Genomic DNA, 13560 nt, shown 5'->3' on the forward strand with positions numbered 1-13560 from the left:
AGAGAGGTTTAAGTAACTTGCCCATGGTCTCAATGTTAGTAAGTGTTAGGTGGGATTTGAGCCAGGTTCTGTGACTCTGGAGCTAGTACTTTTCCCACTGTACCATAGGAGGCCTATATTCAACTCTTGCCTTTCCCTCTCAGCTCAGCATGGTTTGCTTAACAGATCATTCCAGTCTTTGTGCCGTGATGTCCCTTTTTTATAAAATGAAGATATTAATATCTGTCCTATTCCTTACTGGTCTCCTAGGATTCATAGATCAGGAAAAAAGAGAACTCAACAGTGCTTTGCCCTGCTGGGAAATGATGGGCACAGCATATAGGGGAGGATTGTTAAGGTGCTTCATTTTTCTCTCCCTTTAGGAGGTAGAAGTCCCATTTAGAGCCATACCCTGCTTAGGGAAGTCTTCTGGGAGAGGGAGAGTTTGAGATTGGGGGGGAAAGTGCTGTAAGGTTTCCACTCAAAATTCAGGCATACTCAGATCCACACCGAATCTTCTTATTAAAGCCAGAAGGGACCTGAGGTCATCTGGTCCAACTTAGTCATGCTCTGAGAATTGAGGAAACAGAACTGTAGCCTCCTGCACTGGCCCTCATGCACTGGAGGAAGGGAGTGATCTAACCAGTCTACCTCACCCTCTTCCCTTTCAGAGGAGGAAACTCCAGCTCAGGCTGGTGTCACTAGTTAGATCACACTTGTATCTTCTGTTACAGGTTTTGTGGTACCCAATCACAAAGCTAATAAGTGGCAAAGCTGGACTGAACTAAGGTCTTCTGAATCCAGGTTCAGGGTTCTTTTCACACTACCACACTTTCGTCACTAACAGAACCCATGCTTGGATTCAGGCCTCTTGGCCAAGTCCAGTACTGACACTGGAATGACTGAGTCATATAGTCAGTCCCTCACCAGAGAACTGTATAGTTTATTCATAGTCATGTCTTATTTCCAGGTTCATAGGGTTGTACACTTAGACCTGGAAGAGACCCATCTAACACAATCCCCTCACTTTATAGATAAGCAAACAAGAGGCCCACAGAGATCTGCCCACAGTTGGTTTGTCCAACGTCATATAGTAAGTTAAAGAAGCCTAGATTGTCAGACTCAGAATCTCAAATTGTTCATATTCATTAGTATAACATTCTCTCCTCAATGAAATAACAGTGTGGATAATGTAATTATGTTATGTAACTAATGTAATATGAAATTGTATAATAGAAATGTAGCATCTCATTGTCATTTGGAGCAGTCAGCCTTTTCCACTGGACATCTGATGGCCCACAAACAAGGTCTCTCCAGCCCTAGAGGGGAACAAACAAGAGATGATAGCAGCTCTTTCAGCAGAGATGGCTGTGAATGGATTATAACATCTAAAACCTGGGAGGGACCTCAGAGGTTATCTAGACTAACTTGGACCCAAACCATTATTCTCCTTTACAACACCTCTCTTCCATCTTCAAAAAGTGCTAAACTAGAAAGTCACTCCCAGTTCCAGAGTTAGAAGACCTAAGTACAAATGCGTGCCTGTGATGTTTCCTACCTTTTTGACCTTGGGCAAGACTCTTAAGTTCTCTAGGCCTCAGTTTCCTCCTGTAAAGTGAAGAATTTGGACTAGATTAGCTCTGAGATCCATTTCTGCTCTAAATCTCTGATTGGATCACCTTTGAAACTAGTGAATTCCATTGTATTTTCCTAAATGCAGACCATGCTTAGGCATGTTTCCAGAGAGTGACCCCTTTTATAAAATATGAATTCTCCAGATAAGGTATAAATTCTCCTTAGCCTGTGTGCTCGTTTGTGATCTTGTTCTCTCTCATTCTCTGTCTCTGTCTCTCCTCTTTCTATCTCACTCTCATTTAACACTAATGATTATTTATTATAATAGAAATGAAAGCATGAATTTTGTCAACCAGCAAAATTAATAGATTATGGCCTTGCTTAATGAAAGCTGTTAGTCACAATAAAATCCTGGAGCCTAAATTTTTCTTACCATTTCTGCACTTGCTAATGCCTTTAATAAATATATATTCATTCAATTACTTATTTTTACATGCATTTATCATCTGTTTCTTCCACTGCCCCCCATTGAATACTGCCTTCTTTCCAACATACAAACACACACACACTCTCTCTCTCTCTCTTTCTCTCTCTCTCTCTCATTTACACACTCACACATACAATGTGAAAAATAAAACCCTAATTGTACATATGCATAGTCCAGGGGGGATACTCTTCTGTTTTTTCACCCGTATTCTTTAAGCCCCATTGGTATAACCTTTCAGATTGTGAGCACCGAGCAGTTGACACTGAGCTGAGTCCAGACAGCAAAGCTGGCTCATGGGCTTGGCCTTTTAAAGGAGAGAAGCACTCTCCTCCTACCTTCTTAGGAGACAGACCAAACCATCATCAAAGAGAAGAAGTCTTCATAGGGGAGAGCACACTAAACGTTCCTAGAAGGAAAAGCCACAGAGAAGAGACGTAAAGACATGGAAAGATAAAAGAGGAACATAGACACTGCACTCACAGAAAGATTGGGCCATCTGTAGACATGGAGAGAGGTCATGGGCCATAATGTAGGTTGGAGAAAGAACCATGTACAGTAAGGGACTACTTGTTGAGCCTCTTAGAAAAGGGTACAGTCCTCTGGTGGAGATCCTTGTTGACTGTAAATTGCCCAAAACACACACACACACACACACACACACACACACACACACACACACACAAAATACAACACACCACACCATACACATATTTCACGAGTCTTCCTAGAGACCTCAATGCCTGCATTACCAAGGGTAGTCCTTTCTAGAGTCTCAATTGTATTGAGCTACCATAAGATATGTAGCACATTCCTCCCCCCCACACTTAAGGTAGGCACCTTTGCCCTTGCAGCCATTTCTAAACCTTGTAGTAGTGAGTTAGGTGGCAGGCCTTGCTCTGACATTTATCACAGCTGCATTTTATTGCCTGCACCCCTAATAAGCCGTGAAACCCCCAAGCTGTATCTAGGAGCTGCTGGAAGTCTGTTAATAAAAGATTGGTTAATAGCATCATTAAACTGGTAAGCAGATCAGTCCGTTAAAATATCTCCCAGTCTGATCTCCTTCTGCTGCTGGTTTGCAAAGTTGAGAGACAGATAACAGAGCCTGGCATAATGGAAAGGAACTAGGAGACAGGAGACCCTTAGCTCCAACTCACTGTGTGACCTGCTGGAAGATCCTTGTTCTCTTTGGCCTTCTGTTTGCTCCTCATTGAATGGAAGGAGGTTATCTCTGAGGTCTCTTCCAGCTGTGAGTCTGACTAGGAAGGATTTGAAAGTACCTTTCTCCTAGTTTGGGGAGTTTTCATAGGGGATTTCTAGCCCCATTTTGTGTAAGAGATCAGTTACTTCCAGGAAATAGACCATATTGACTAGCCAACAACAAGCCTTTTCGCTAGTTGGACCAACCTGAAAGTTAGCCTGGTTTCTGTTGTTTCCTTTTTCAAGTGAACAACATGCCTCTTTTCTTTCTTTCTTTCTTTCTTTCTTTCTTTCTTTCTTTCTTTCATTCTTTCATTCTTTCTTTCTTGCTTTGTTTCTTTCTCTTTCTTTTTCTTTTCTTTCTCTTCCCTTTCTTTCTTTCCTTCCTTCCTTCCTTCCCTCCCTCCCTCCCTCCCTCCCTCCCTTCCTTCCTTCCTTCCCTCCTTCCTTCCCTCCTTCCCTCCCTCCCTCCCTTCCTTCCTTCCTTTCTTCCTTCCTTCCTTCTTTCCTTCCTTCCTTCCTGCCTGCCTGCCTGCCTTCCTTCCTTCCACCAAACACAGCTATAGTGAGAATGTCCCAACAAGGCATTCTGAAGCCTGGACTAAGTACAGGACTCCCTAGTATGGAGGCTCTCCAGGCTTTATGAAATTTGTCTCAGGGCTGTAACCTCATGTTAGAGTCTGGACATTGAAGAGGCCTAGAGCAGTTCTAAATAGCAGGGAGAGATCGGAATTTGAAGCTCTGGAGGCAGATATCTGATCTGGGACCTCTTGGACCTCTCTACACTTGGTTGGTGGGGCCATTGAGGAAATAGAGAGGGGCTTCCGGGAAACCATTCTGACCTGTTCTGGGCTTTGGGGTTTCTGCTGTACTTCCTTTGTCCCATGATTCAGAAGGCAGGGTCACTTAACTCCCAGAAGAGAAAGTAGCATCTCCTCTTTGCTCACAAGGTTGTCAAGAATAGGAAGAAAGCAGGGACTTAGGGTGGGAAGCAGTCCTTCAGATGCAGTGAACCCAGTTGGGTCTTCAACTCTGTCAGACACTGTTTTGTTGAATGAATTGATTGTTAGTAAGGTGCTACAGCTGAGTGTTGGAAGGTAAGGGGAAGGTTGGCATTAAATGGGGGGCTAAAAGATAACCCTGACTGATACCATCCACCCACTGCTCAGTGGCATATACCATAATCCTTTCATCCACTTGTATTTAGGGACTGAATTTGAGTACACTGACTCAGAGAGTGAAGTCAAGATAAGGAAGAAATCCCCACCAGGGCTGGTTCGTGGGAAGAAGGGGCTGATGGAGCAGGGGGGAGCCCCACCTGCACCCTCTGCCAGTACCCTGGGTGTCAGCCCTCCTGGCCCAGAGAAAGCCAAGAATGCTGTGGAGAAAGGGCGAAAGTCCAAGAAGCTTAAATCCCCCAAGGAGTCCAGCTTTGAGTTTGGGCTGGAGGTGAGCGATGATGACCTGTGGAACAGGCGCCGGAGTGAGCGGATTTTCCTTCATGATGCTAGCGCTTCAGCCACAGCTCTGTCCCCTGCTTCCTCCACCCCTGTTTCCAAAGGAAACCGCTGTGGCAAAGGGACCCCACTGAGCCCCAGAAAAGAAGGAGGCAAAGGGAAGGAGAGAAAAGAGCTTAACAAGGTAGGGGAGTTGGGAGTATGGAAGTAGTGTGTGTGTGTGTGTGTGTATGTGTGTCTGTGTCTGTGTCTGTGTGTGTCTGTGTCTGTGTCTGTGTGTGTGTGTCTGTGTGTGTCTGTATGTGTCTATGTGTGTACTGTTACTTTTTTCTTGAAAGATTTTCTTTTTAGTGTCTGGGGTTGGGTCTAGTACTTAGCACAAGTCTAGCACAGGGGTGGGGAACCCGCAACCTTGAGGCCCCATGTGACCCTCTGGTTCTCAAGTGCTACGCTTTGACTGAATCCAAACTTCACAGAATTTATTCTGTGAATCTGTGAAATCTGTGAAGTTTGGATTCAGTCAAAAGGGCCTCACTTGAGGACCTAGAGGGCTACACATAGCCTTGAGACCAAAGGTTCCCCATCCCTGGTCTAGCATATAGCCGACCCTTAATAAATGCTTTTTGATTTTACCTGACCTGGCAAAGGCCATAGAAACCAACTATAACAGTTTTTTACTTTGACAAGTCTCAAGAATGTCACCAAGTCCTGGGAAGGACCCCATATGTCTACTGTTATTCTCCCTCCCTGTTTTCTGTCATTGCCTTTCCCTCAATAGTCATCTCTTTCTGTAGTACTACTGTCCCAACTATGGGAGATGGTAAGGTACAGTGGAAAGAGTCCTGGCTGTAGGGTCAAAGGACTTGAATGCAAATTCCAGCCTCTGACACTTACTTCTTGTGTGACTTTGGGAAAGTCACTTAAATGTCCCAGAACCTCAGTTTCCTTATCTAGAAGATGAGGGAGTTGGACTTTACGGGTTCCAAGGTCCCTTCTGGCCACAGATCCATGACCCTATGACTCCTTCTGTCTTGAGCAAGAGCACCCATCTTTTTGAGATAAGCATTATTTCTTGGAATTTCTTGGTCAAGTCATGCCAAAGCTGGCACACAGCCCCTTTCTAATTAGTCCTAGAAACCTATTCTTATGACAAAGCCATTTGGTGATCATCTTTGTCTAAAGAGACCAGAGAGTCTTGCGGATGTATCTGCTTTTTAGGAAGTTAGGGGTAGGGACTGGACATGAAGTTTCATTGATCTAAGGAGCTGCCAGATGAATGAACTCCCTCTACCAATGCAGGTATCTTCTCTGTAACTTCCCATCTTAGATAAAGAGTTAGCTAGAGCCCTGGGTTAAATGACTTGCCTAAGGTCAGAGAGGTGGGACTTAAATGCAGGGTTTTAACAATAATAGCTAACTTTTCTATAGTGCTTGCTATGTACTAGGCACTGTACTAAGTGCTTTCCAGTTATTGTCTCGTTTGATCCTTGCTACAACCCTGGGAGGTAGGGGCTATTATGCCCATTTTACAGATGAGGAAACTGAGGCAAATGGCATTTAAGTTGGCTTGCCCAGGGTCATGCTGCTAAATGTCCGAGGCCAGATATGAACTCAGGCCTTTCTGACTTTAAGTCTAGTGCTCTACCCACTATGCCATACTGCTTCTGTTTTTTTAGATGGTATATATGTACCTTAGTCATTACCCTAATCTGTGGCCACAGCACCTGTATCCTAAACCACCTCTTTCCCTGCCTGGCTGATGAGATTTTGAGCTTCCTTTGGATTCAGGATTAATAATGTATAAATTATTATAATCTATGAGTCCAGTGCAGGAGTGGGGAACCTGCTGCGGCCTTGAGGCCACATGTGGCTCTCTAGGTCCTCAAGTGCAGCCCTTTGAATCCAAACCCTCATGGAACAAATCCTCTTCATAAAGGGATCTGTTCTGTAAAACTTGGACTCAGTCAAAAGACTGCACCCAAGGACCTAGAATGCCACATGTGACCTTGAGGCCATAGGTTCCCCACCCCTGGTCCTGTGACTTAAAGAGGTGGCAGTGGCAAAGGTGACCAAAGGGTCACACAATCTCCTTTTAGACACTTTCAACTTGAAAGAAAGAATGGACTCTGGGAAAGGGAGGCATTTTTTTACTCTGGGCCATTCAGTTCTTGCTTTAAAAAAGCAAGTGGAGAGAGGTTAGGTGTGAGCCCTCTCTCCTTGATGCAAGGGCAAAGGGGATGCCCCCTGCTGTGAGAGAGGGGGGGCTCTCCAGGTGGGAGGTGATCCTTCCTGAGCTTCCTCTACCAGGGCCCCTTTCCTCTCAGATGATCCTTTGACCTTGTCCATCTCCATGTGCTTATCCCTCCAGCAGAAGAAGAAGGGGAAGGAGAGTTCCTGTTGTTCCTCCATGTCACCTCCTGGCATCCCCTCCCTGGCCTCAGAATCTCGGACTTCCTTAACCAGCTCCATGGCTGGCAAGAAGAGCAAGGCCAAGGCCAAAGGAAAAGAGGTGAAGAAAGACGTAAGTCTGTTTACCTCTCTATGGGCCCAAGAGAAAAGAGAAGCAAAATCAAAGCACTGGAGAACTTGGCTCTTTATCTCTCTATCTGTCTTGGCTCATTATCTATCCGTCTTTGTCAGCATTTGGTGGGTGGTTCCCTAGATATAAAATGTTAAAGCTGGAAGGATATGTTAAAAACCATCTAGTCCATAAATTCTTAACCTGGGATTCTGGAATTTAAAAAAATATATTGTGATAACCGTATTTCAATAGAATTGGTTTCCTTTGTAATTCTGTGTATTTTACTTTGTGCATTTCAAAACATTATCCTGAACTGGGCATGGTGGCATGAACCTGTAGTCCCTGATGTCGGGGAGGCCAAAGCTGGCTCAAGAGTTGTGATCAGAAGTAGATTTAAAGCTGATCTAAAACTAGACCAGCCCCAACATGACAAGCCTCCAAAAGTGGTGGGCTACCAGGCTGCTAAGGAGGGACGCACTGATCTAGGATGAGAAAATGGAGTAGGTTACAATTTCTGCATCTATCAGTATTGGGATAGGACCCTCAAGGAGCTTACAGTAACACACAAAAGGAAGCCAAAAGGGAGGGAGCAGGAATGGGGAAAGTGCCTAATACGGAGGCATAATGAGAAAGTTAGAGAAGCCCCAAAGTAGTGTGGGTAGATGAGAAGATATTTTGACCTGGATTTGCTCCCTCAATGGGAGTTTTGGAGTTTGTAGCTCCACCTTCCAATCAGAGGGGACTGAGGCGGAGTACCAAGGCAGATGGTTTCTTGCGGGATGGTGACTATAATTATGGGCAAACAAATCCTTTAACCTGTCTGAGCTTCTTTTTCCTCATCTGTGAAGTGGGAATGAAGAACAATAATTGTAATACTGATCTCGTTGGATTGTTGTATGGAAAGGCATTCTTTTTTTTTTTTTTAGTTTCCTCATCTTCATTTTCTCTTTTAATCTCTTTAATTTAAATTTTGTTTCAGTTAATAAAAATCAAAATTCTCTCCTTCTCACCTTCATCTTTGATTGAAAAAAAGGAAAACCAAAAGCCTTGTAACAAATATGCATAGTCAAGCAAAACAAATTCTCTCATTGGCCATGTCCAAAAAAATCTGCCTTATTCTCCACCCTGAGTTCCTCACTTCCTTGTTAAGAGATAGGCAGCACGTTTCATTATCAGTCCTTGGGAATCCTGGTTGGTCATTTCATTGATTAGAGTTCTTTCCAAGTTGTTCCTATAGTGTTGTTAATGTATGAATCATTCTGGTTTGGTTTATTTCACTCTGTCTCAGATCTTCTGAGATTCCCTTCATCACTTATTGTGGCACAATAGTATGCCACAATTTGTTCATCCATTCCACAGTGTTGGGCACCCTCTTAGTTTCCAATTCTTTGCCAATGAAAAAAAGAGTTGCTATTAATATTTTTTGCATGTGGGTTGTTTTCCTTTTCCTTTGATCCCTTTGGGGTATAGATCCAGTAGTAGTATCACTGGGTTGTCAGCAGGTATATGCACAGTTTAGTAATGTTTGGGACATTGTCCCAAATTACTTTCCAGAGTGGCTGTCCTAATTCACACTTCCTCCTGTAGTGCATTAATGTGCTTTTTCCCCCACAGCCCCTGCAGCATTTGTCATTCTTTTTTTGGGTCAACTTTGCTAATCTGATGGGTGTGATGTGGAACCTCAGAATTGCTTTAATTTGAATTTCTATAATTAGTGATTTGGAGCTTTTTTTTTTTTACATGACTATTCATAGCTCAGATTTCTTCCTTAGAAAGCTTCCTGTTCATATACGAGGAAAGATTTTTTTAAAAGACATTTAAAAAAATAAATTTTGTATTGATAAGTTCTTTTTATCACTTGTATTTCCCGGTGCATCCTCGTCCTCTTAATAAAGAATAAAAAGAGGAAAAGAAGTTAAACAAAAGTAACCATTAAATTTAAAAAGCTTGACATTATACACAGTGTTCCATACCTATGGTCCCTCTCTTTGGAAAAGAAGGGAAGGGCCTTCTCCTGTCTCTTCTGGGCTAGTCTTGGTCATTGTAATTTCACAGCATTCAGTCTGTTCTATTGCTCCCCTTCTTTTTACATCTTCCATTTACATCCCTGTAATTATTACACATATAATTTGTCTGGTTCTGCTTAGCTCATTTTGCAGCTTTAAAACTCTCTGATGTTAGAGCATTCTCAGATCAGCCTCTCTCAAAACTCTCCTCCTAGATCATCCTCCTTTACTGGAGGTCATCTTTGGGAGCTAAGGGATAGACATGCTAAGGCATGACAGCTTGTCTAGGGCTCTGATCTGACCAGGAACAGATTCCTGGAATCAAGAGATGAACCATGCCAGCCCAGCAATGATCTTCAGTGTTGGCTAGATCAGTTCCCATAGTGCCCTCATTCGGTACAGTCTCCAAGGATGGCCAATCACTAGTGAGCCCTTCTCCATCCATTCTTCAAGACGTTGGACACTTGTTCTTTTGATACTCTAGTTCTATTTTATGTTGACTACCATGAGCTCTATTTTTTAGATCTCTTTGGAAAATCATGGTAGCCCATCCTTCATCCCTGGGATCCAACATCCCAGTGATAGAAACAAATATTTACTGAGCATCTAATGGTGCTAGTTTTTAAGGTAAGGTTGGGTGAGTTGGAAAGTAGAATCTTAAAATCATAGTCACTGTTTGTAGTTCAAGAAATACTGACCTTCTGACTTTCTCTTCTTTAAGTCATTTATCTCTTTGTCCATTTGTATCTCAAAATAGTTCGATGACCTAGATAGGGCAAATATTCTTATCCCTGTTGATAAAAGAAGATGAAACTGAAGCCTAGAAACATTAAATTAAATTATTGTAAGACGTGGCTCCTGGGAAGGGGAAGATAGCAATAAAATTTGATTTGTAAACCAAACCAAACAAAAGTGAGATGAGTTGTTTAAGATCAAACACCTAGACCTGAGAAATTCATGACTCTCAGGGCGCAGGTCTTCTGGCTCTGCTCAGTGCTCTCTCTGTTGTTTATGATTTTACCTTTATGTCTGAATCATGTTCCCATTTAGAGCTTTTCTGGGTGTACAGTGTGAATATTGGTCTATACCGAGATTCTGCCAGACTCTTCCAGTTCTCTCAATATTTGGTTTTGCCACTATTCCATAGTGTTTGCATCTTCCTGAGTGTCTGGGACTGGCCAAGTGTATCTTGGTACAGTAAAGTGGTGTTCTGGTTTTCTGTTTGAATTCTTCCTTATCTGTAATCTCATAATCAAGGAAAAAGAAAACTGACATAATAATAACTCAGTCCTTTAGCTAGAACGATGAATAATTTTTTGAGGGTTTTCCAACAAGTGAAAATTCCAAAGACTTTATCAATAGTTGTATGGTATAGTAGTATGATATCCTAGGTTTTTGCCATTAGTGAGTTACAATGGACATAATCTCTGTTTTCAAGAGTCTTAAAATCTTTTATGTTTCTGACCAACTCTAGAACCGAGGGAAGGGAGGAGCTGTGAGTAAGCTGATGGAGAGTATGGCAGCTGAAGAGGATTTTGAACCCAACCAAGATAGCAGCTTCTCTGAGGATGAGAACTTGCCTCTGAGCATGCTGGTAGAGCGGCCACTGACTCCAGGTGAGGAAAAAGAAGGGTTGGGGCTTGGAGACAACAGGGCAAGGCCTTCCCAGTCCACAGTACCATCCATGGGGATAGGTCACTCCCTCCCAACATCAGTGCTTTGTCAAAAATGTTCTTGGTGTATTATTCTAGGGCCTAGAGTAGGTTCTAGACTTTCCAATTCCCCATTGTTAATTTTTGATTGGAATGGGACAAAATGAAAAAAGAAGAGTATTCTGGTGACCAAGGCAGAAAGGAGATTTAGATAAAGCCACAAATATATAAATAAATGCAATTACAGATGTAAATGAGAGCGCACCCACACACAGATTTCACACATAATCACATATTTCATACTATGTCCTGCCGTATTTTATTGTGGTGTGTGGGTAACCCAGGGTTTTTGTAGGCCTGGTGTAACGAGTAAGTAAGGCACCAGACTTGGAAGACCTGGGTTCAGATGTTCCCTAGCTGTGTGACCATGAACAAATTATTTCACCTGTCTTGACTTTAGTTTCCTCATGTGTAAAATGAAGAATTGAGAGAATTGATCTTCTCTAAGGCCCTTGCCAAGTGTAAGTCTATGATCCTAGGTCCTACCATACTGGGAAGTCTTTGAGTCTAGGCCCAGGGCTGGGCTTCATCTTGCCAAAGTTGTGTTGAGGCACTCAGGAGAGATGTCCAAAACCTCCTCCCCATTCTCTATTGCCCCTCCCCGCCATTCCACTACACAGGATACTCTTCATGAAACCTTTGCCACCGACTCTAGCCTGCAACTTCCATTCATTGTAAAACGATGTCTCTTGTCCTTGGACCAGCCTAGCCAAGTTTAGAGAGACTTATCACCAGGTTGGCTGAAAAATGACAGATTTCTCAGCCACAGAAGCTCATATCAGACTGTAGGAGTCTTGCAAACAATTGTTTAAAAAGAGGCATGAACCTTGGGGTGGGTGGTTGTATTTAGACAAAGTAACATAATTGGGTTTTTTTTACATTTTTTACAGTTATTTACTGCTTAAGGCACCATTTAAGAAATTTTTGGTCCCAACTCTTTGGACCATCACCTTAAACTTCCAGAGGGTTTCCACTAAATGGGAACCACTGACTTAGACTGAACCTTCTGTACTGAAACCCTCCCTCAGGAATAGCCAAGGAAATGAATAATGAGAAGACCATAGACTACTGAAATCCATAAAGGAGACTCACAAACTCTAGCTGAAGTCAGAATTTTCGAGTTCCTTTCCAGACTACTAATAAGGTGTCAGTCTGGACCTCCTTTGATTTCTCTTCCCTGTCCTTGGGAGGGGGTATTTTAAAAAAACAACTGAAAATCATGATTCTGGCTCAACCACGTGCTGAATAATTAGCCAGTGAACAGTGTTGACTCTGTCTTCTTTTTTTTTGGATTCTGTGTCTTTTGCTGAGTGAGAAGGAACCTGGCTCATCTTTGAGGCCCAGATCCCAGGGCCCACATATGACTCTTTTGTCCTGGTTTTGGCTGGTTTGTCTCATCATCCTGGTTTTCAGAGGGAGGTCAGTCAATAGCCAGGTAGTATAAAATAGAGAGAGTTCAGGACTTGGAGCGAGGAAGACTGAGTTCAGATCCCTCCTCAGCCCCAATTTGCTAATCTGTAAAATGGGGACAGTAACAGCACCTACCTCACAAGATTGTTGTGTGTCTCAAATGAGATAACATGGAAATCACTTTTGCAAATATCAAAATATCCTATAAAGACCAGCCATTATTGCTATTGCTGAGAGACAGATCTGTCTTACCAGTGAGTTTAGATCTTTGGTCCTAGAGTGCTACCCGTCATGCCACTTCATACTTAACAGTATGCCTATCCTTTTATAAGGCATCAGGCTTCTAAAACCCCCAAGAAATCCGAAAGCACTTGGTGGTAAGGCCCCTGAGAGTCTTATATTTGAATGCCATGTAGACTGCGCTTTAATCCGCTGAAAATGAAAAGGGGTGGGGAGTGTGCACTCTAGAATCTGAGCTTTGGAATTTTCAGTTAATAAACATTTGTTCATTGCCGACTCTGTGCCAGGCACTGTGCTCGGCACTGTGCTCATCCCTGGGGCACTCACAATCTATTAGGGGAGAAAACATGCAAACAATACGTACAAAAAAGCTATCTACAGGATAAACTGGAAACAACAGAGGGAAGGTGCTAATACTAAAGGAGATTGGGAAATACTTTAAGAAGGTAGGATTTTAGCTGGGACTTGAAGAAACCAAGGGAAGCCAGCCAGGAGGAGGAGGAGATGAATGGGAGAAGATTCCAGGCAGGGGAGACAACCAGTGAGAAGACCCAGTGTCTGGAGATGGAGTGTCTTGTATGAAGAATGACATAAGGCCAGTGTCACTGGAGTCAGCGGAGAGAGAGGGTCTAAGGCATAAAAAAGATGGGAAAGGTGGTGGGTGGAGGGAAGAAGGTTATGAAGGGCTTTGAATGTCAAACAGGGTTTCATATTTTGATCCTTTTTCATATTTTGAGGTGTAGGGGGCCACCAGAATTTATTCAAAGCTTTTTGCAGAGAAACCCATTAAATAAAAAAAGCCCTTGGGTGGTAGTTAATGCAGCCTTGAAAGTTATGTATAGGAAAGATCTCTTCACTGTTTGCCCTACGCACTCCCCCCGGGTGGAGGGGGCCGGGAAGAAGACTGCTCCATCAACATTTATCTTGATTCACCTGGAATGGATGGGTCCATCAGGGCTATGGGTTCATCAGG

General features: G+C 43.0%; 1 protein-coding gene and 1 long non-coding RNA gene across 2 annotated transcripts in view; one reads left to right on the forward strand and one right to left on the reverse strand.

The window, feature by feature from the left end:
• Positions 1-13560, forward strand: part of TNRC18 (trinucleotide repeat containing 18) — a 153486-nt gene that overhangs the window by 120512 nt on the left and 19414 nt on the right. Inside the window, 3 exon segments of the mRNA XM_072597654.1 lie at positions 4449-4882; positions 7070-7219; positions 10700-10841. Of these exon segments, the coding sequence (XP_072453755.1) occupies positions 4449-4882; positions 7070-7219; positions 10700-10841 (726 nt within the window).
• On the reverse strand, positions 316-2898 carry LOC140497100 (uncharacterized). The gene is made up of 3 exons (XR_011964537.1): positions 2377-2898; positions 1538-1587; positions 316-1298 (listed from the first exon to the last, which is right to left on the reverse strand). It is a non-coding gene; the product is annotated as an uncharacterized lncRNA (long non-coding RNA).

The sequence above is a fragment of the Notamacropus eugenii genome, chromosome 3 (genome assembly GCF_028372415.1).
Source record: "Notamacropus eugenii isolate mMacEug1 chromosome 3, mMacEug1.pri_v2, whole genome shotgun sequence".
NCBI classification, from domain to species: Eukaryota; Metazoa; Chordata; class Mammalia; order Diprotodontia; family Macropodidae; genus Notamacropus; species Notamacropus eugenii.